This window comes from Euwallacea fornicatus, chromosome 17 (assembly GCF_040115645.1).
Source record: "Euwallacea fornicatus isolate EFF26 chromosome 17, ASM4011564v1, whole genome shotgun sequence".
NCBI classification, from domain to species: Eukaryota; Metazoa; Arthropoda; class Insecta; order Coleoptera; family Curculionidae; genus Euwallacea; species Euwallacea fornicatus.
Window position 1 is genome coordinate 1,965,676 of NC_089557.1, and position 23,716 is coordinate 1,989,391.

Here is a 23,716-nt window from a genome sequence, read left to right on the forward strand (position 1 = left end):
GAAGGATTAAATTAGTTGGGAGGGGTGATGGGGCTAAGCTTCGAATGCAATGCAGCATATTTGCACCACATGCAATATCATTTTTACAATAGTACTTTTTGTTACCATGGGACACGATGTTTTCATCTTATCACCACGGGACCTCATCAATAAACAACCAATTATTTGAAAATTCAATATGGCGTCAATGGCAAAAATTAAAGTTTAATATGGTGTGAAAAATCTAAAAGGCATTGAAGAAAACTGTCAATGTCCTGCAAAGCACTCTCTAAAGAACCGTCAGTAACCCACTGTCTCCATATCCACACTGTTTCTTTTTTCATTTTTCGCACCCGTCATGCTTTAACTTTAGGCTAAGACAGATATCGACTGTTTAAGCACACTATTTTGATACCCGCTCCCCATACAGGGTGACCATTAAAAACGCTCTTAGCAGACGGTATCTCATTGGTGATATTATATTAGAAATAGAACTGAACGGGGTATTCAGTGGAGAGACAATTTTTCTAGTTATTTTGACGCAAGTATACTCCTCGCGTATATAGCTCCTGGGACACGTATCTAGTGAGTACTTATTTCATGTCCACTTCCAGTTCAGATGTGAACTGTATATTCCCCCTTTTTATGTGCGCCATAATAAATCCTGATTTTCGGTAAATTTTTAGGGCTTCGCGAAGCTAACACTGAAACAACAAAGTAACAAATACATTCATTTATTTAAATATACAATACCAAGAGAATCAATTCATTCACATACTTCATTTGCTATTAGAATATATTTATAATATAAAACAATTCCGGTATATTTACAGTAATATTTGTACTTTTGAGCAAAAATACCTTTTTTAAGCACAAATCAAATTTGCCTTCAGCACATCGCCATGGAGAATGCCAAAAGCAACTCGACGTGTGCTCGTTGAAGTTCTATTGCGTAATCTTGTAAAAGAAAATCTCTATTGTACATTTGCGGTTGAGCATTTCAGTAACAACTGCTTAAAGTTAATGGCATGTTCAAATCATATTGTGTAGAGTTGTTGGTAAATTAGCTAAAAACGTAACAGTGCTACAATAAGGAAATCAAGTATTGAAAAAATTGAAATGATTCTCTTTTTTTGTCAAGGATGCTGGACGCAATACGTTTTTTCGATTTAAACACATATATCTAATTTCAGAAAGGATGTGATATAATAATATCGATTAAGATTGTCTTTTAACAGAAAGCGAATAAACATAGATTCAATGAAATTAATGTGCCTTTTATACATCTGAAGTTACATATTTTCATTGCAAACAATAAGTAGGTATAGGAAAATGTAGGAAGTTAAATGACTAACCCTGTTCAGTTAATAATATCCCAGTCTTAACCTATTTTTATTATCTCTATTGCTAATGGTTTCGTGGCAACGAATGGGAAACAACCTGGTAAAAATCTGAGGCAATATTGACGCTTCCTAAAATACAACAAACAACAAAAACATCCGCCGAAATAATATTCACTTAAGGCCGAAAATGTAACAATCCTTAATCAATTTTATTAAAATTAAACGCAACATTAGGATACCTCAATAATTTATCACTTTAGAAAATTTAGCTAACCATGACTAGAATTTTGCACATATCCCACATTTGTCCTAAAAAAATAATTTCCAACGTTGAGGCCATACTTTAGATTACAGTGCTTATATATTTTAAAATACAAAATTGTTATTCATCGTACAACTAACTAGTGAAAGATTATTCCATAATCCGAAGAAGTTTGAGGTTCAACTAGGTGGTTATAATAATCGAAAACATGGAAACCAAACAGATAAACTGCAACTATTTTGAAAAACTATGGCACGTGTATTAAATACTTTTAATCTTGGAAATTCGAATGTACACCTAAATTTACAATGCAAACATTTTTTTAGTGTCTGATGGAAAAGTGAGTGAGCCTAACCGTAAAATTTATGGGAAGTTTATCTTACAAGGGTGGTTAATAATAAAGTTTAAAGCACATTATGCCTTAGATCTAAATGTCTGGAAATTTCATAATTGGTTCAAAATACCCTAAATAATTTCGTTGTGGAATTAAAAATACCTGGATGAGGATTTTTATATGAAGTACCCACGAATTTATGCAATAATCAAGTGGCGATTGTTGTGATACTGTTGTTGACCTTTGCCTCGCCCTATGAGTAATAAAAATATAAATGCAGCGATTCCTTGGAATGTTACCACAGAAAATTCAGTCTTGCAGTGGCTATGCACTCGTCCATTTCTCAAGTAAAGCTATAGAGATCAACAGGCAGTCAGCAACCGTATCTGACAACTAATTGCGTAAATGGACAAATATATCCGAAAAATTGCCACAGTCTAGCATTAATAAGCTCGAGCTACCGGTTAACGTGCCCAAAAATTGAAAAAGCAGAGGTTTCTTCGACATAACGAACGAGAACTAGATAAAAAACACTTAGACCCTTTTAACTGGGATATATCACACGTAAAAAAATCCGTTACTTACATCATCGTTTCACGAAATCAACTAAAACTTAACACACTCTGGGTAAAAACCATTAGTTAAAAACATTAACTATTTACATGAAAACTGTTCTTAAGAACTAACGATAAAAGCTATCACGATTTTAAGTCTTGTAGCTCAAACTGTCCCACTGGTCAAAAAGTCATTAGAACGTTTTAATTTCATGATGGATTCTGAAAAAAGGGCACTTACCTAGAATCGAACTGGAGTGGGGCTTTTTGACCAGAGGCATTAAATAATAACCGTTGTCTTATCAGACTGTGAAGGCTTTCACGGCCGGTCAAACTACAATTGTAAATAACTTCCGATCGCATATGTGGTTCAAAGAAATATTTTTAATAACCGACATGAGGAGAAGCTGGACACACCGAATGTGACGAACACCAGAGGTCCGAAATTGATCAATTATCTATTTACTATAAGGGGGATCTATCTAGTGATCGATCTTTGGTCACCGTAGTGGACAGCCTGATTCCTGGCTTCGATATGTGGATGAGACTTTTGTCATTTCGAGTGATGAGGAAAATGAATTTGTAAATTTCTTAGAACGCCTCAGTACCATAAAACCAAAGATTCAGTTTACGGTGGAAATAGAAAAGCGAAATTGGTCACTGGAAAAAGAACTTAATTATCGGGAGACAACGTTTGACTGGAATGGTTATGTAAAAGAGCAGTTCCGAAAAGCAATCCGTCCAAGGATTTATAAAGTTGAGGGACAGAATGTGGAACGCGCTCAGGAGCGTGAATTAGCATATCTCCCCTACCGTCATTCAGTTGTGTTTAGAATAGGAAGGAAATTAGACAAACCAAACAATACAACACTGTTTAGGCTTACTAGTGCAATCCCTCATAGCTTAGAGTGATTAGAGGATAAAGGAGATCCCTTGTCAGCTCCAGGAGTGTACAACGACGACTAGGTGTATTACTGTAGGTGACCATGTGAGCCGATGCTCACCTCTCCACTACCAGAGAAGAAGAGAAGAAAGTCACCGGATTCTCCAATTACGGTTTCAGTCAACGTCGATAGACACACGAAAGGTCCCTTTGTCCGTTATCCTCATTGCGCAAACATTAAAAAGACTCCTTTGATTCACGGCTTATATGCCCGGAAAACATTTCCAAATGTATAACCGTTGTCTTGTTACTTTTGTTACCTGTCTAAAAGTAATCGTATACAATAAAAATGTATTATAAACAAAGTCATTACACATACCAAAACAGCTTTTTGGTCTCTATACTAATGCAATTTTAATCTTAATTTTTGACGGGACCTAAAAAGGATTTTATGTACATTTTCTCGTTTCCTTTTCGCGAGGGCCTGGGCGAAAAGTACCCCATTTGGGAGGCTTTTTCGCGGTTCCCCCATGTACTATGATCGAGATTTCATTTTCAGTGATTTGACACGAGGATAAACTGCCACAGATTTCCCGTATAAAGAAAACTGTCGCAGCTAGTCTGAAATATTGCCGAAAAGATTAACTTTCTAAAATCCAAACGGTTTTTGTTAAAATTAGACAAATTAACAATAACTTTAACAGTCCAGTAACAAAAAACCTTATAGTTATTGTATAGTTTATATCTATTGCAGTGTACATGGTAAAAAGTGAATTCCAACACCGGGATTCGGGGTCGAAGGCGGAAATTTTCCTGAAATTATTATTTCAGGTATGGTTGCTATAAAGCCTGTAAACTAAAACGTTTGATTCACCAGGAAGCACCACTTACAACCATGTGGTACCTCATAGCACATAAAGGTTACAAGGAAATCACTATTTTGATTATAAGTATGTAAGAGTAAATCACTTGTTTATTGTATGTATACATGTATCACTATGTCGTTGAGGCACTGCTGAAAACTGAAAAAATGCATTACACTATAAAACAAATTCGGTTTTGAGATTTCCGCTTCCTACCCCAAGTTGTAATAAAGTATATCTTATAGGTGTATAAACCCTGTATAAAAAAGCTAAACTTTATAACTTATACAAGTTCTGTATATATAGAATATATATGTATAAAAACGGCAAGTATAGAGTTGAGTTTTCGGTACCATCACCACTTTGTAATCTGATTTACGTATAGGTATTGTAAAAAAATTATCAACTATTTCGCTCGGTATTGAGGACCCCCATTGCGACGGTCCCCAGATATAAAGACACTGTGTAGAAGTAAATTGTGTACTATTGTTTCAACTTATTATAAAAATAGTTTGTTTCTATTGCACTCAGAACAACTTTTAAAAATACGTTTCAATTACTCTATTTTGTATTTAGGTGAACTAACGCAGCGTAAGTGTCCTAACGAGTAATTTTGTTCAATCGCAAAGATTTAACGTGAAATGCAAGTTGTGATGTTTTTGGGGCTACGCTATTCGAGGCACTGCAAAACTTTTAAAAGTTGTCCCTTTTTAACATTCATCTGTAGGTACTATTTATAACTCTGTAAAAATATGGAAGTTTTTAAACCACAGTTGCTTGGCATTTTGTTTAATTAAGTTAGAACCCGTCAAACAGTTCTACCTTATTATTTTCTCTTATTAGCGTTTACTTTTTACATTTAAGAGAGATCACATATCGTAACCCTAATACTACAACAATATAATAATAGTCAATAATAATAATACGAGGGAGGGCGGTTAAAATCGTGAAATGGTAAATTTTTGACAAATTAGCAGGCGCTGGTGCCGACTAATTTGCAAACAATTAAAGCCACCTCGTTGGTTTTTAGAAACCTTCTCATATATAACGAGTATTGCCACCGAGTAAACTTAATTGATTCTATGCATTACGAAGAATTTTGATAAAATATACGAGAGAAAGTATTAGGCTTTGAGGCAGCAACGTCCAAAAGCACCAATGTCCCTCTTATATAGCTCAAAAGTTAAACCACGACGTTTCAATATCAGCACCATTGGTTTCACCATAGAGGAAATAGCTATGTATTAGGTCACATAAATAAACTGCTAAAAGGAAATAAATAATACAACTTAAAGTCCATTTTTTGGGAACGTTGGTGACCGAAACTTTAAAGTTATACAACAAAAACAGCTGACAACTGGGTGAGTTGCGACTTGATTGGAGGTGTACGGTAGTCTGGACGATTCAATAATTCAGCCTAAATTATTATTTATAGAGTCCCAGATATTCCGGATTATCCGATTTAAAATTTTAGCACAGCCAACGACAATTTATATTAAGTGGTTGAATCCTCCAGAATATTGAGGGTCGTTTCTTAGATTTTGAGGGCAATCCCCGCTTCATTTCACCTTAAAAAAACACCGGTAATTGAGAGGTGAAAATGAAGTGACGACATTCTGAGCGTAAGATAACTGAGATACTGAAATTTTGAAAATTGTAGAGACATTTAAGTCGATAATTGTCCTCTAGAGGCCGCCATTGAATGTTGGTCATGAATACGGTACCACTTTCCTAGGAAATCCTAGATTAGGCGATTCAGAAGTGGGGTCACAAACCAATTTTTTATACGCTAATCAATGGTGCATTTGGAAAATTTTTTTATTAAGATCCGTCATAAACCGCCATTTTTTTAAAGTGTAGGGACATGCAGGGTGAAATGACGTCAATGCTAAACCTGGTTGCGTGCATTGATAAAAAAAATCGATTTTTCTCGGAAAATATTCAGTTGGAAAAATAGATTGGCGGTTCATGTTAATTTTTGACTACGTAGTTTCATAAACGTTATACTTGCAATATCAAAGTTTACGACCCCATTCGATGAGAACAGACGGCCTCATACTTCAGTTAAGGAAAAATCTTTGAGGTGACCCATCAATGAAAAAACAACCCTCCTGACCGACCTCATTTTACCCTATACAAGGTGGACCCAGTTGCCAGCCAGCTGTTAGTCACTGAGTGGGAAGCCCGTTTGACGGTTTGAACTCCGGATTGACGGCCGCTTGAAACTGAGTTACGCTCGTGGGAGGGTTGAAGCCAGGGTAACATTGAGGGAAGTATAGCTCTGGTTTCACCACACTGGTAGGCGTCAGACCACGCGGCAACATGCCTGGACAAACCGTCATGTCACTCAGCAGCTGAAATATCGCGGATTGCTCACCATTGGTATGCAGCTTCCCGTCGGAGCCAGTGGAGTCCCTCCGCGTCTTCGCCGCATGCGGATTCATGTGGTTGTCTATGTGCTTCTTAACTTCGGGCTCTGTTGCGAATCTCCGCCTGCAATTTGGCATGGGGCAACAGAACGGTCTGTCGCCCTGGTGCGTTCTGGTGTGCTGATCCAAAATTGCCTTTTGCCTTTAAAAAATCCAAAAATGCATCGAACAAATCGCTATAAATTAAGTAGGCACCTGAAGTCCTTCCCACACTGAGTGCACTTGTAAGGCTTCTCCCCAGTGTGAATCCGGAGGTGCTGATTCAAAATGGTGCGTTGCCGGAAATTGCGCCCGCAATACACGCACCCGTACGGCTTCTCGTTTGTGTGTATCCTCAAGTGTTGCGTCAAGTGACTCTGTTGCCTAAACCTGCGCAATATCAAATATAGGGTGTTACCTGGCGAGGTGCACTAAGTTGAGGAAATAAGGCTTGACCAGGCAGACGCGTGTATAATCAACTTAGGCGAGGCATATTGAAGCACGTTTGACGCGCCGCGCCACACGCGTCAAACGTGTCTCAATCCTGTGGCGTTTGTCTTTGTAGCTAATGGAAATGAATAGAATCCGCGCAAATTGGTGGCACGACGTGACAAAACGCTGCTTTAATTCATTTCGACCTGCTGCAAAGGGGCACTTCGTTCAAGTCTCCAGAGCCGTACGAGGAACGTTAGTTATTCCACAATACTCCGAAGCAAACGACATGAATTCAATTTTCAAAAAAAAAAAAACTCAAATGAATATTTTAACCATAAATGCCGTGAAAAAGAATGATCCAGCCGTAAATATAATTGGGAGCTTTACAATCAGCCGCATTTACCATTCGTACCTTCCATTTATCAAACTTGTTAACTCATTGTTCACGATAGGCAATAAGTGGTAGAAAATAATAAAGATCTCAAATAAAAAATTAGGAAATATTTTGTTGGCGAAATCCCTAAATGTTTCAGTGCTGAAAATTGTTCGTTCCCGTGCTTTAGCATTTACGAGTAGGGTTCAAATCATAAAACTTTTAATGCAAGTCACAGGCTTCACATCAGCAGTGTTGGTTTATAATTAATTAACATGTAACAGGGACGCCACAACTTGGGCATTATACCGACAATAATAGTAATATCCATAATAAATAATCAGGAGCACTATTTTAGTTCTCAAAAGAATAAATTGTTACCGCCAAAGTTGATAAGCAAAGAACGCAACGGTTAAAACATCAAATTAAACTAAAACGTTAACAAATTAAGCGGCAACCGTACAAAAAAATTCTGTTATGTTTAGACATTGAAATATGTCTTTATTCTTTTTTAGCATATTAAATTTATATGACTTGTCGTTTTACGTAAGGCGACGCTCAATCTTTACATTTCTTGACGTGAATAAAATGTTACGTCACTTAAACCATCTCTAGTGGCACGGTTTGATTTTTATATCTTATTGTAATGATACCTGCTCTAATAGTCGTCCAAATAGGTGCTCTTGCGTTTTCGTTTAATAACTATTTATTTACGGGCGATGCACTGCCAAATATCTTTTCCTAACCAGTTGCTCAGTTTATTTTCTTGTTACACTCTAAGTGCCTACATTAATTCTTACGAAACATAAAATTTCAATCCGACTATCTGTTTACTGCGAGGACACTTATTTTATTATTTAGCTTTACCCGAAACACTTGGAATTTTAAAATTTTCACTTCCTCCCCGTTTTCCTATCCACGAATGTCTCTAAGGGGCCTATATATGTAAATTGAAAAGCTGTGTTTTATCAGTTCTCTATGCCGTGAGTAATAATAGAAAATGCTGACTCATTTTCTTCCTCCGCTCTCCCGTTTTTATCAAAAATATTTCCTTACTTCTCAACCCTTAACGTGTAAACATTGCGTTGGGAACTGGTGTACGATTTATCAAAGTGAGAATTAAGAATTGTAAACACCGTCACATTAAGCCGGTGCCTAACGCCAATAACAAATTCTATGTTGTGTTGAGTAAACCTGATTATCTTAAACTTCGCACCTTTTCCCACATTCTGGACAGGGATATGGCCGACTCTCGATATGTATGCAGCCATGTTGCAGCAGCGTGCTTTTCTGTTTAAATTCCTTCTGGCAGATGGGACAACGGACGTAAAGTGGCATTCCTGCCGACCTGCCGTGTTGGATCACATCAGGCAGGCCTTTGCCCCCTTGGCCTTGTTTCAGGTATTGCAATGGATTGAAGGAGCCTCCTGGGCCGAACACCGAATGGTTCATCCCTGGGAAGCAAAAAAGGACCGTAAAACTCCAAATTGGTATATGTTTTAACCTTGTTTATCTCAATGACTAGAACGAAAAACAATTTACCAACTTGGGGTACCAGTACTTTACCGGTCGTCATGTTAAAGTCAATCTGCAATATACCTAGACAGAGTCTCCCTTCAAAAATATACTGAAAGGTGTAAATCCGAAAGCATGACAAAATTGTGAAAGAAACCGTCAAATTTATAAATTGCATTTTGCAAAATCCTGGTTTTCGCAGCGCTCTCACAAGTAGCTGGACTTCCCCATAACAGTATATTGATAATCGCGTCAATTTTTGTCTAGTTTCTATTATACCATAAGAAATTAAAAAAAACTCCTAAAAATGTGGATTTGAAAATGGTTCCCTAATCGTATACATAGTGTTAAATACCCACCTTTAGTGTCCTTGAAATATGCAGGATACTGCAAATTGCCAACAACCCCGTTCGGCGAAAAGCAATTTGTCCTTTCGTTGGCTCCATTATCACCATCTCCGTAAGTTGAGGCCACTTCTTCTTTACCCTCGTCAGGGGGGAAAGGCACATCCTGAGGCCAAAGGGTCGGGTTGATGCCGTTTTTAAATACCAGATGAGGGCTCACGTCTGAAAATAGAGAAATTTCTCTCATTTGACCCTGTCATTTTGCTATTTGAAAAAGTTAAGAGAAAATGGCTTTGAAACATAAAGCGATTTCGGCTTTATCGACGTAGGCGTCTGGTGCTTCCGATTAATAAGTTCCTTCCTCGGTCCTTTCATAAGAATAAATAAGCATAAAATACACCAATCTGGAGTACCAAACGCATACCACTCTCTAGCCTAAATAGCATACAATGAAGGTGTTTAGCTTCAGTCCATGCATCCGTCGTCCGGTAATACAAGCCGAAATGGTTATAATTACAACTTAACTAAACTGTAAATCATTGTAACTCTAAAATGATGAAATGCAACATATGTATAAAACTTGAAATTGAGGAGAAGGTCATATGATATTAGACGAAAGTTCAAATTTCTACAACTTTATCAGATGTCACATTATTCTGTGACTAATCACAGTGCTCGCCTATCGCCAGATGATGGATGCATGGGACCTAAGCTTAAGCTTCTGCAGCATACACCTGTCATCAGGCGATAAGATGAAAGCTTGACGTGTCACAGGGTTAAGCTTCCAGCCGATCATCCGACGATGTGACATGGTTCAAAATTTTTATGATCGTTTTAAATGAATGATAAATGCAGAATAATGAAAAAATATATGCAATATCAAACGAAAGTTAAGCTATTTAAACTTTATTAGAAGTTGCACCGCTTTGTGGCCATCAAGTCTGTTTGTCAAATACTCTCATCGTCGGATGAGGCATAAGATGAAAGTTTTAGGTCATACGACCCGATACGATAACGGATAAAGTGGAAATAATTTGCTCTTTTGATCGATGTTGTTTTTTTTTTGTTATTACTACTAGTTTCGAGCTTATTCCACGCAATTTGCTGTCCAGATGATGGATGCACGAGCAGGAGCTTTTTCCCAAAACATATTTTATTTTCAAAATATACCTATCCCTTTTTGTACCTTTTGAAGTGCACCGTGCGAAAGCATTAGAAGTATTGTAGTTTACTGTTTATAGGCGGGTTCAGTACAACGCAGGTTAGTGAAAAAAAAATGATTGCGCAACTCCCTTGTCAATCGTTCTGAGTCTGCCTTAAACTGAGTAATCTGGACCCACTACCAACCGATTTTCAAACTTAAACAAGTGCGATATGAAATAAACTACCAACAGCCAGAAATTGAGAAATACTCGAATCTTATGATGAATTGAAGTCTGTTGTTGGTTGATCATTTTCTGGCTATCAATTTAGTGGAAATGTGATGATAAAGTGTGTGTGGAAACCAAGCAGCAGACCACTCCAACCGCCCGCATCCACATCAAGCTAGTTACAGGAAAAAATGCCTGAAGATGGCTCCTATCATGCACCGCACTCTTTAGCACAAATCAGCAAAAGCTGAAATAAAAATCGACGTTTCGACGAATTACGGGTGAACCATCTTCAGGGAAAGTGTGCTGCTAAGGCCGCGAGAGTGGCCGCCGCCAGGGGGCTTTGCTCGCCTTGGTGTGTGCGGACGTGCTGGTTGAGAATAGCCTTCTGCCGAAAGTGTTTCCCGCACTCCGGACATTCGTACGGCTTCTCACCCGAGTGTATGCGCAAGTGCTGGTTCAGGATGGCCCGTTGTCGGAACGTACGCTCGCAATACACGCACGCGTACGGCTTCTCATTGGCGTGGATGCGCAAGTGCTGCGTCAGATGGGACTGTTGCCGGAACCTTTTGCCGCACTCTGGACACCCGTACGGTCTGCTGTCAGTGTGGATCCTCTCGTGCTGCAAATTACTTTTTCTGTATCTGCATCTTCAGTGTGTTCTTCAGAAACAAACCTGCAATAATGTACTCTTTTGTTTGAAGTCCTTTCCGCACGTCAGACATTTGAAGAGCCTCAATTCCCCACTCAGACTGGAAACCTTCTTCATGTTGGCTTGCTGTTGCTGAATTACGTCAGGTAGAGAAGCGTTACGGAGATCTTGCATACTAGAAGCATACTGGTCCAACTGACCGCCTGAAAACAACACTTTCTCTAAAATGGGTATTTCGTACTTTTTATAAAATTCGAACCTCCATCAGGTCCCAAACTCGTTAGCATCATGCCAGGCTGTTTTAAATACTGCAGCGCTGAAAAATTCGCTCCTAGCATATGAGGTGGGACCCCTGGAACCGTAGGAGGAGGCGCAGCCGGTGGGGGTGCACGCGCATACTGTTGATAGGCCTGTTGCTGCTGGTGGGCTGCCGCTACTTGTTGCTGCTGAGCCGTTTGTTGCTGCTGTTGCTGGAGATCAGTGGGAAAACATTGTTGAGAAGAGGGCCTGGGTTCCAAATCCATTGTGGGTGCGTCGGGTTGGATTGGGTCCGTGTCATCGCGGCCTGGTTCTGCTTGTGTGGCGGGGTATGGGGACGGGGCGGGGGACGGCAAACTCTGTTTTAATGGCCAAATGATAATCAGCAATATTAGGTTCGATTCAACTGGGAAGGACCATCAGTAACGGTCAGAAATATGCTCAGTAGCCGAGTCGCCATGTAGCAAGCTGAACTATTTTATCATGTTATTTTGATGGTCATTGTGGTATCTAGACGTCAATCCCCTGAATATAATCTGAGATGACCGGCATGTGGAGTTCGGTCATCATTTATGTCGGCATTCCTCGCAGTTGATCAAATCACTTTTAATAAAAGAATGTGACGAAACATTAGTGACACTTTCTATGTCATATTGCTACCAGAGACATTATGCTGGACAAAATTTGTTGCACATACATATTTCTGACAGTCCGGAATTGGTTTACTTCCCTCTTGGAGCGAACCAATTGTAGAAGCAAAAATGAATCTTACGCTAACTTGATCCCTAGGAGGCCCAGCATCTGCCTCGACCCCCAGGGGTGGAACCGGGGTGGGTCCCAATGCCTGCTGTGGAGGGCTGGCTGCCCCCTGGGGGGTGGGCTGCTGCTGGGGTGGAGGGTAAAGATCTTGTGGTCCCCACTGGGTTTGCGCCCGGTCCATGCCATCTTTGTATAGGACATAAGGTGCTGCTGTATCTGAAACGGTAACTGCTGTTATGATCTGAGGCATTAATCGAAAAGACGGAGAGGAAGAGGTGGCATGTAACCAAACGGATGCAAGTTCTCCGAAATTTTTTATGCAATAAAAATGCAGCTAGCGTCTAAAGTGTTGCAAAAGTGCAATGAAAATTCAAACCGCAATGAGCGGTTCTGCCGCGCACCGGGGAAAAAAGTGCTGCTGAAAAATTGCAAAATGTAAATGCTAATTATTTACACTTAATTAGTGATACAAGAAGGCATGAAAGTTTTGTCGCTTCATTTATCGTGCTTTTTGATTTATTTTCCTAAAGGTTTTTGTGAAAGTTGCGGAACGTAACTTGATTCGAGCAAATTGTCGGGTAAACAGGAAAGGATTAATTCAACGTTGGTACCGATTATAGTTCTCATTGGATTGGATGTCAATAATAAATATTCCATCCTGCTCGCGCTCTTATTTCCTTTGTTTAATGCGTTGCAGGACTCGGCTAAAGCCGCCCCTGTTGAATGTAAATGTGCCTAAAAAATCTGCATCTCGAGAGCAGTTGGGTGAACTCTCTGGTGTGGTCGAATAAAATCCGTGCACCGGCTTTGGCCAACAGTGTCGTGTTCAAGGCCATTCTGTCTGCATTTCTGCCGAATGCTGCTGCTGGAGGCGGATTTTAGATTTCTTTGTGCCCCTTCGCGGGAGTAAATTTAGATTTTGAGATTCGCAGGCCGCCGGGTATAAATAAACCAACGCAACCAAGAACTTGAAATACTCGAGCTCATTAGAAGTTGCTGTGCATACGAAGAAAACCATTTTTCATTGATGATTCATGGCGGATTGTATAAATAATAATAATGCGCCATGAAATGGGGAGTGAAATATTTTCATTTTACACTTAAGTACCGTACGACCGCAAGAATTACTGCAAAAAGTGCGCAACAATGGTTTGCACCTGTAGTACTAGCGTGAGTGACACGAAAAACAGGCTGTCGCGCTTAATAAGTTTAAACCGAAACTAAGTGGCTCAGTTTTTTGCTCAAACGTTCCTTGTGTATTAGAAAAGAATTCGGTGGGGCAACAGTACTTCTGTGCTACCACAGTTTGCGCTACGTCGTACTACCACCACGATCAGCTTTTTTCACCCGGCATAATTGATCAAAAAAGAACCCTACTGTGGTCTCTTTTCGCGATTTTTTTATCTACTGCCACCAAAGAGTTTTAATAACTCATTGAGATTTTGGACAGGAAATTAAACCGCTAACAATGTAGATAACATCCATTAGAAGAGGGAATTAAACTTTACATCTTACTCTAATGTAAATTGCGTTTAATTTTATAGGTCTAGAGATCGATAAGCTACTCTGTCTCGGTTGCTTAGAGTCTCTGCTTCTATGAATGCGATTAAAATCGAATTATCCATCACTCCCAAAAACCCTTACTTGCCATTGCGGTGCCTTCGCTTTCATAACAGGAATTTTAAATTTCCCGCAGAATGTCAAAATTCGAACATCAACGGCAGATCATTCAAATGTTTGCATTAAATCTCAAAGAATTTGCTCTCTTTGTTGAAACAATAAAAAATAAAAAGGACAGTGATATGACCTTAGTGACGGAAGAAAAAATATATCGCACTCATATAAAAACAATAGCAGGAACTGTGGAAAAACAAATGTGCATCGCGTGGTGAAAAGTTGTGGCGCTGTACGCTGTGCCGAGTTTCGTGTTTCTGATTTGCAGTTAACATTTTTTTGTGAAATAAGTAGGAAATCTGTATTTTTTCAACTAGAAACTGCAGTATTATTTATTCGTAAGTTAATTTCTACGAGTTAATGTTTTTAATTAAATTTACGAAGTGAATTTAGAGGGTAAATATTCCGAAGGTAGTTCTTGAGGTCCCGTTTGTATCCCACAGAGCAGCTCGCCTAATGCATACTGATAGAGCTTATCGTGACAATTAAACTGATGTGAATTTTTAACTTAATTGATCCACGGATTCCCAAAATATCGACGCGTAAAATGCAAAAAGTGATTAAAATTAGATGCCTCCAGCCTGTTTGCAAATTTTCGGGAAAGTTTCAAATGCTTTGAGGCAATTCTTACAACCCTATTCCACAAGTATGGATGCCATGTTGGTCCTGAATAGTTCCATTGAGGCCGTGATACCCTTATTGGAATCCACATATAGAAAAACGACAACGGCAGTATGAGCAACTGAAAATGGAGACATTTCGTTTTTTTTTTTTAAATAATCTCACTAATTTTGAAAATTGTTGAGCATGGAGAAATGACAAATTATGATGCTGAACGTACTGTTTCTCATTTGCAGAAAAATAGTGTTTTTTGCTGCCAAAACCTCAATAATCTTTTCCAAGATAATTCTTTGCTTACGGACTTAAAATTATCGCGTTTGCCGTGAAACATGCGAAAACACGCGAAAAAATACTCATGTCAAAATATCATTAAAAATACTGGGGATAATTTAATTTTTCCAAGAAATTCGATATTTGCAATTTATAATGTTAATACTGTTAATCTAACAATATAGTTGGGCTTTATCCCGCAAAGGCCCACGAAATCGAAATAATTGGTTAATCAGTCGATAACGAGTAATGTGAGAAACTATCATCGGAGCGTAATCCATGGCAATTCTCGCAAGTTCTTTCAGATGTTGAAATAACACCATTATTCATTACCCATCAAGCTATTTGAAAATTTAAGGTTTCGCTCGAGTTCTACCACAAGAATGTTCGAGTCACAAACGAAGTTAAAAAAAACGAGGCCTAAGAAACCCAATTAGAACAAATGGGAATGAGTAAAGATCACAAACTATGTTCAAATTTCCATATTTAGCTGGTCAAACTTTATTCCAATATTTAAATCCGAATCCGCTCAATGGTGAGTAAGCAAAATTAAGCAGTTTAGAACCTTTAACCCGCTTATCAATTGTCAAATATTTTGAGGCAATTTCCGTGTTTAATTTAATTTTAGAAAAGGAAGCCTTAGAATCTCCATGTTCTTGTTCGATCAGACTCACTTTTCCTCACGACCCATGCATAAAATGTGAATATAAAATTTTTGTCATAAATAAATTTCAATTTTAAGCCCTATTCGGTTAGCCCCGAAGAATTTTTACCCTAAAATTTGACAACCATACTTTTTTACCTACAATTAAAGGTATTTTTGTGATGATATAAAAGTAAGGTTCTCTTTTCGTGTAAGTTAAATCTCACGATGAAACCTTACAATGTCTCCAAAGCGCCAAAAATTAAGGAGCTTTGGAAGAAACTGTTGATATGTTAATGACAAAATGAACAGTATCTAAAAGTTCCTTTTATATACGAATGTATATTATACCTGTAGGTACAACTTTTCATGTGAGCAGGTACAACACAACGCGATAATTTACATCTACTAAGGCACCATAAAGCCTATTATTTTTATGTTTTGTTTATAATTTGAATTAAAAATGCAAAAATATCGTTTAAAGTTACGGATCTTAATATGACAACAGAGATAATCGCTTGAACTTACAACGAATAAATTACTCTATAAACGCAATAATTACTAAGTCGGTGTATACAGACAGTTGTAATAATGTAGACAACGAATTCAGATACATAGAATTTCCTTTTTAATTTTCAATATTTTATTCGTCAAATTAACTCACATTATTTCTTATTGCATTTGCTAACTTTTTATGTTCTGGTATCAATCGAGGTGGCACGAAGAAATTACGAAATATTCATAGGTTTATGTTCATACTTATCGACTAATGTTTTCATACTGAAGGGAACCAACATCTTCACGACCTCCTATAAATATTGCGTATAGGAAACATTTCTAAATCCAACAAGCTTATTTAAATGTAAAAAACCGTCTCTTTTTGTGCGATATCTATGACAAGTCGCGCAACTAAAGGCCACGCTAAACTTGAGTCAAAGACGAGGTTCCAAAACGGGTTCAGTATGTCTGGATGTGCATTGTCTAGCGAACAGTTTACGAGCGAAGCACAAGGTCAGACGCTTTCGAACAGTGCAGTAACATTCCCATGTACAACTTTTGCAAAATCGATCAATTTGATAATCATACGCATTTCCATACTGAGGTTCAAATATTCACAATGGTGAAAATCGGCACCGTCCCAAAAATTTCAAACTCTAAATAATCATAAAAAATGAACTTTATCGATCTGCCACGCCACTGTCGGTACCATAACCAAGGAACAACCCTTGTCCCGTCTCCAAGACTGTTTAGTGATGGAATTAAAAATACGATAACTTCAAAAATACGTATGAGATAACAGAATGTTTATAAATAGACTTGCATAATTTTTCAATAAATTATCAGACCTCTTGTTTGGCTTTGCAATTTACCACAATTTTTATGTTTATTTTCGAACTAGTTATTATTACAAAACTACAGGACTTTACATTTTTGACTTAACAAAGAATGTTTCAGGAATTTCTGTAAAGTTCATGGAGTTACGCAGCTGTGCAGCACTGGACTAAACATATCAGTATGCCATGATTGGAGATTGCACCACAGGGCCATGAAGTTCAGGGGTAAATTATTAAGATTTTATTTATTATTTAGATGTTTTTTCAATTTTAAGTATTTTAGATTAAGTGTAATCTAAACAGCTTATACAGAGCTTTTGCGTGTTAATTTAAGTAATTTTTTACATCAGCCCACAAGAGTCACACTTTAAAGTCTAATATTCTACCAACGTTATATTTCGCGGGACAAGGTATAACTTTGTGCTGCCTGATGTTTCATGCATATTTTTACTTCAAAATCATTTCATCTCTACCTATATTCATTCATTCAACCTTTCTAACGTGAAGGTCAGATTAATAATCATTAAAGTAAAAAATGAAACTAATTAATTTGGGCCTTAGTGTGTACTTCACAGATAAGTAGATAAGCTAATAGCTTTTGTACACTTAGGTATATTGAGTCGTTCAGACGGAAAGATTTTAAAAAATTAGTCTTAAAAGGCCAAGTAACTCAAAATCAATGGAAGACTATTGTGGGTTTAGATATTGATATACAATATGTCCCATATTTTATGAAACGGCAGTAATTTCAAAACCTCGTAGAGGTAGAAGATCGATTTAAATACGAAAGTTATAGCACGGAGGTACAGGCTGGATGTAATTGTAAACATACAGGATAGCTCAAAAGTGTGTATTAGAATTCAATTTTTTTATTTTAAGCGGACCTAAATTCTAATAACATTTCATGTAGTATGCCGAGTTTTAACAGTTTTTGAGATATCGAAGTTTGAAATGCGGCAGTTTTTGCACTTTCGGCAATGGATAACTTTTCAATACATTCTTTCAACGGATGCTCAAAACACGCAATTTTATCTCGTCTTGTTTTAAAAATATCTTACTTCAAAAATTATCCCGAAATATGTTGGCCCTGTTTGTTTCGTTCAGTAATTTGATAGATGAGAAAACGATATGTATTTTCTCCTGACATTTACTTAGTGCTCTTCCAATTTTCAACCACTGCACTATTCCGACATAATCGCTCAATCTCCTCATTCGTCCTCTTCAATTAAATCTCCTTTTTCCTTTTCTGTATCAATCTGTCCTCCATCAATTATCATCACTCAATCGAGCTATATGTGGCATGCCCACTTCTTCTAGAATTCAATATCAAAAAAGCCTAACAATTTCGGCGATTTAAAGGACCTCCGTTAGCAATAATCGACGTCGTAAGCAAGTGCACGTCGTCGACTCCTGTAGGAATCACTGACCCGGGTTTCGCCGTCGGCTGCGTCACGGCCGTCGGGACGTCGCACTTGGAAGGTTGCATCCAGAACCGATGTTGTTTTGTTTTGTTGTTATATTCTGGAAAAGCGCGCGCAACTGGCCTTCGGGCCAATTTTATTTCCTCTTATTATCAAAGTTACTTTGGAGTTAATGAACGCGAAGAGGGGACACAGCAGCTGATGCGAAGCGGCCAAAACTTGGTCCAGAAAGTGAATAACTAGAGTGTTCGCTCGATAGTGGATGGAATAGTGACCTGATGAGCTGTAACGTTCACTCTCTCTCAAGAGGGCAGATTTCGAGGCTGCTCCCCAAACGCAGCCTCCAGCGCGGCCATTTTGGATTATAACTGCATCGCAGCTAGTCTGGGGCAAAAATGCATTTCCCAGGCAGTTTTTCACACCTCGAACGCCCGAAACGGCCCAGTTTTTACCCGGATCGCGCATCCCTCTTTCCACCAATCAATAAATATTGCAAAATTACGGGCTACGTGGATATGCCCAATAAAACTCTGCATTGTGACCTCAACTTATTTAATCGTTATACCTATAGGGACAGTTTATTTTGCTGGACTGTTTCCTCATTTTCAATTCAGTAATCTCCTCACTCGTCTCAAGAAGTAGCTCATAAAGATGGAGTAGGTACATTGCCCTTTGCTCTTTGAAACCAACCAAAATCTTCATAATAGATTCCTGACACACCGCAATATGCCCTAGATTTCCTGCGTAAATGGAAAACGTCTTCCTGAAAACCTCCGATGATTTATTGCTAAGCAGACGAGAAAAATCGAATTTTCGCCGTCTGTTTCGGCTCTCTGCCTCCGCCAGCCTGCAATTTCTTCTCCCTTTGGTGCACGTTCAGGATTCACTGACCCGCACTTTGTGGAAAACTTTACACACCTAGTGCGTAAGGGTCAGAATCGATATTCTTCACGACGAAAGCTGTTCTAGTCATAGTACTATAGTGTTAAAAATACCACTTTTCATACTAGAGAAATGTTAATGGGAATTTTAAATGTGATTCTAATGACAAATGTGTGAAAAGTGCACCTAGAGGGTTCATGGAAATGTGCAAAATAAACGATTTGACCTGTTGTGAGATTGTGAACCTCTTAAGTACTTTCCAAACCGCAATATTTGGTATGCATTATTAGTGTGTTTTGTCGAGGTTTTTGTTTATTTTTAATTAAATGATAATTTTTGCAAATCGCTTTTATAAAGCGATCATAGCAATTACGGTTACACTATAATCGGTCCATAAAAGGCTTGACATTACCTCTAAACGCTTTTCGCAAATCGCAGATGAAGATTACCGGATAATGGATGAGACCGAGAGTGTGACACGTTTGTAAACATACTGGGTAATGCGTAAGACATGTGAACACCTATGCCAAGACGCATACAGTTATTCAAATTCGCTGCTCACCATTGGGATCTGGAGAACCGCAAGAGGTACTCAGCCGGTTAAATTGAGACACACTAACGTATTTTTACGACAAACCAAAATATGTACGTTTTAAAATAGAAAAAACACTTCGACTGGTTCCGGACGAACCTCTAACAACATTTTTTTCTTCTGTGGTGTGAGAGATTTGAAGAACACCGCGTGGAACAGCCTGTACGTGCTAATTGAAACAAACCTCCAAAATGTCTTGGAAATGTGACACATGTCTGGGATAAACTCGCGAATAAGTTCATTCATCATATCTCACAATATCAGGCTGACAAACGCTGACTCGAACGCTGATTAATATGAACTTATCCCGAGGTTTATCCAGACTTGCAGTTGCATTTCCAAGGCGCTATAGTTTATTTTAACGAACGCAAGTTATCTGTCCTTATTACTTTGTTTTATGTTTGTTTATTTTATGCGTCTTACTCGATGTTTTATGTTATCTATCTGCCTAAAGCTGTTTACCCTCGTGCAAGCCCTCGCGTTTAACCCATGTGTACTGTACTGATTTGCGTGTGGTAAGTCGGATATTGCAGTACGATACTGTAACGTCATTGCTGAGCAATCTAACCCTATCCTTTACTCGACTCGTACTAGGGATATGTCATTTGGGAAATAGCTGTCATTTCCACGACTATTCTATTGACTCAAGCTAATTCTAACCAGGTTTTAACCTAGTGATAATGTCGACGATAACCTGAAACATTGCAATGTATTTTTTTTCCGTATGTTCAATTAATACCAATATTTAAAATTAAAAAAACACGTAAAGGGCGTTAAGAGAGTCGGCCCATAAAAGGGATTGGATTATCACAATTTTAACATAAACCAAACATTTTTCAATTAATTTAATTTCGGTTTTTACTTCCGTTTTTTCCGTAAACGTTGTAATGCACAGATGAGCGCAACGAAGTTTTTCAACATTGAAATCATTGTAAAAATGAAAAGTTGAATGAAAAAATCCAGAAAAAAATAATATGTGACATTAACTCAAAAATAAAAGTGAAACATCCTAGCTAATACCACGACACTCAATTTAAAAAAAAATGCAAAAACGCTATTCATCGACATAGTTAAATCTCACACTGATAGTGCGAGCTTTAACAAGCGCAAATAGTACGAAATCGAGTACGTAATTGGATAATAGTAAGATACGTAATATTTCTCGCAAATCATCTTGAAATTCGGTAAAATTCCTTAGTTATGAATAGAAACTGCAAATATGATAAATGTATTAATATACACTGACATGGAATATTGAACGGAATCCTGAAAGATTGCGTAGGGATAATAAACACAAAAAAAACTATTTTCCTCGACATTTTCTAACCTGTGGATATATTTAGAGGTAGAAAGCTGCGGTTGAAAACATTAAAAAATCAAAAGAAAATTCTTGTAGAATATTCAGTTATCGCTGGGTTTCTATTGGTTCTTATTTCTCTAACAATATGTATATTACGTAAACGGTGTAAATTGAGTCGGTTAAACTACCGAATAGGAGGGTGTGGGAGCGAAATCTAATACAAAAATTTTTATGTCATGTGCTAGAAAAGTATACTTATAGTGAATTATAGTGATTGCCGATTTTCAACGGCAAAAAGCTAAATAATTTTTTTATGACTAAAATTTTTCGTTTTTTTTTTTTTTTTGAATTCGTAAGCGCCTACCTTGAGAAATGCAGTACATAATCTGCCTTGGCACTTTGAGTCCCGCGGCCAGACAAGCGGCGAACGAGGCCGAGAAGTTGATGGCCATGTCTCCCTCGATAGTGATGATCACAAATCACAGAATCACTGGTCACATAGTGCAGATATACACTGTTCACTTTGTGTTGGCGCGAAGAGTAAGCCGCGCCATGCGACGCGCTGCACCGCCGGACGAGTTGCATACAAATTTACGAAGAAACCAACTCCGAAGCGACGTCGGCGCGACGTCGGTGGCGTCCGGGCCGTAGGGGAAGGTGGGGTGGGGACGGACGTCGACGTCGCTCTGTTGCCGTTCTTTTGGTAATTGCAGCGCTGCCTCCTGCGACCGGCCGATCTCCTGCTGCATCGAGAAGAGTGTGGGGTGGTGCACCAGGCCGGGCGTGAGTCAGGTAATGGCTCCGAGGACCGCGAACTTGGGTTTATCAGCTCGTTATGTGGGTACAGGTAGATTGATTGCGAATTTCGTGTGCAGGAGGTAGACGATCTTTCGAAGACGATTTCAGTTTGAACGCGCTGATAGAGTTACGTAGGCTGCAGACCTTTTCGTAAAGGAAAAAAGACCACCAAAGTTTCTCAAATTAACTTTACTAACTCTACTAAGGCACCGCGAGAAATCTAAGACAGCGTTAACAACTGATGAGGTGGACTGCAAAATATCTCCAAGTTAATCAGGAACTCTATTGAAAAAAAAACAGAAAAAAGTTAGAGACGTAGTGGAAGACACAGATCCCACAAGAAGTTTCTGGAATTGAAAAGAACATTCGATTGTTTTCTGTGCTGAGATCCATTTTACCATTATCAATAACAAAAACTAATTCAAAATTTTCAGTTTTATTAAATACCTAGAAGTTGATGTTAATCCAAATCCTTGTTCGGTGAAGAAAAAGGCACAGGATCGGACGAGAGAAGAAAGAGTCGGGAGGGGCATTTGTGTCTTTACCATGTAAGTAGAGACCACAGAGGTGGAGCAGTCACGTCCCGCCTAACTGAAGTTAAATACAGCAGTCTCACCGAATTGACGAAATCTATTGTGGTCTAATACTCTGGGCTCATTGGACAATAAAATTGGTTGTCCCAAGTACTACATTCGGGCGCGCAGGAAGGATGGACATAACACCAGCACATGTCCGGATGTCTCGTCGTCTTCAAAGTTGCCCTCTGGGTTTTCGGAAAAACAAATGTAAATCGGATTGATTGCTATCAGCTGATTTTTAACCAATTGGATTAGTTGGCTATGAACGGAGATTAATCCAATTGGTTCCAACTATAGTATTTTCGAAAGAGGCTCTTGGTATCGCCAAAGGTCTTCCTTTCGAGCCAAAGAACAAGCCATCGTCCGTATGGTATTTGGACCGGCTATGTGATCCGCTGGCCACATACCATGAGACCGTCCAGCGATGCAAGAACATTCGCTCAATGAAATGAAAAGAAAAAATGGATCTTGTGATTGCAACGTTGGAAGCCACCACGATAGATGAAGATACGTATGGCGCTATTCTCAAAGCCCGTTTTGGCCAGGTGATCTGTCTCCTTTGGCCAGAAATCCTCGTACCTCCTGGAACTCAGAGGAGATGAATTTGCTCATTTTTCCTAATGCGGTCACAATTAAGGGTAATACGAACTATGCTGGGACACTTGACGATAAATAAGGATTATGTTGTAGAAATAAGAGAAAATTCTCAAGATTTAATCCGGAAAACAAAGTATTATTTAAAAACTAGTTCTAGAGATGAAAAAGGTGTCTAATCTCATGAAAGTATCTGCTTCCAACATTCCGAATGCGAAAAATAGGAAATTGAATCAATAAAACATCCATGAAGAGCACATATGTTACTTTATCAAACACCTGAATCATTCATATTCATTAAAAAATCTGAGTTTTTCGATGCTCCGCGTCATCATCTACCGAATCCAGTCGACGTCGTCGGCGTCCTGCTCCTCGGGTGCTCCAAAACCCCCCGCGGCGTCGGAGACGTCCCTATCACCGCCGCCGACCATTATCGATCCGAGTGCAGCAACCCTGCGCTGCGCGAAATGCACGTGCATCCACCACTTGGCGGCGATGGGGTTAACAATGAGGGGGTTGGGGGCGGCGGCAGCGTTGCCGGCTTCCGCCGCCACCGGAGTGTTTGACCCGGAGCCTCGCTGAGGGAGGTTTACGAGGCCGTTGAGTCTTCGTTTTGTTGTAGAGGAAAGTTTTGAACTTGGAGGTTTGTGGAGTAGAAACGTGGAATGTAGGGTAAA

At 38.8% G+C, this 23,716-nt stretch overlaps 1 protein-coding gene and 1 long non-coding RNA gene across 4 annotated transcripts in view; one reads left to right on the forward strand and one right to left on the reverse strand.

Moving 5' to 3' along the window:
- Positions 1 to 23,716, forward strand: part of LOC136344708 (uncharacterized) — a 44,834-nt gene that overhangs the window by 328 nt on the left and 20,790 nt on the right. Inside the window, exons 1-2 of one of the 2 annotated variants that reach the window (XR_010732994.1) lie at positions 14,215 to 14,344; positions 16,996 to 17,099. This is a non-coding gene — a long non-coding RNA (uncharacterized lncRNA). Of the gene's footprint in view, positions 1 to 14,214; positions 14,345 to 16,995; positions 17,100 to 23,716 lie in introns of those variants that run through there. The other variant, XR_010732993.1, reaches the window with a different exon arrangement.
- Positions 698 to 22,150, reverse strand: jim. Of its 2 annotated transcripts, none has more exons than XM_066292381.1 (10): positions 21,434 to 22,150; positions 12,346 to 12,548; positions 11,575 to 11,932; positions 11,340 to 11,518; positions 11,015 to 11,285; positions 9,309 to 9,515; positions 8,651 to 8,888; positions 6,843 to 7,016; positions 6,596 to 6,789; positions 698 to 6,544 (listed from the first exon to the last, which is right to left on the reverse strand). In XM_066292381.1, the coding sequence occupies exons 1-10, from the start codon at positions 21,519 to 21,521 to the stop codon at positions 6,387 to 6,389; spliced, it is 2,070 nt and encodes a 689-aa protein (XP_066148478.1). In that variant the 5' UTR covers positions 21,522 to 22,150; the 3' UTR covers positions 698 to 6,386. The 2 variants fall into 2 exon arrangements, with proteins under 2 accessions (XP_066148478.1, XP_066148479.1); XM_066292382.1 differs by having other exon boundaries at positions 11,099 to 11,285; positions 21,434 to 22,148.

What these genes read in the sequence shown, in the direction of transcription:
- jim (XM_066292381.1), bottom strand. Translation starts at nt 21,521, where the DNA reads ATGGCCATCAACTTCTCGGCCTCGTTCGCCGCTTGTCTGGCCGCGGGA. An exon ending in CTCCTAGGGATCAAGTTAGC is followed by an intron (nt 11,933 to 12,345) that starts GTAAGATTCATT and finishes CCATTAAAACAG; the next exon opens with AGTTTGCCGTCCCCCGCCCC. An exon ending in TGTCCAGAATGTGGGAAAAG is followed by an intron (nt 7,017 to 8,650) that starts GTGCGAAGTTTA and finishes GATATTGCGCAG; the next exon opens with GTTTAGGCAACAGAGTCACT.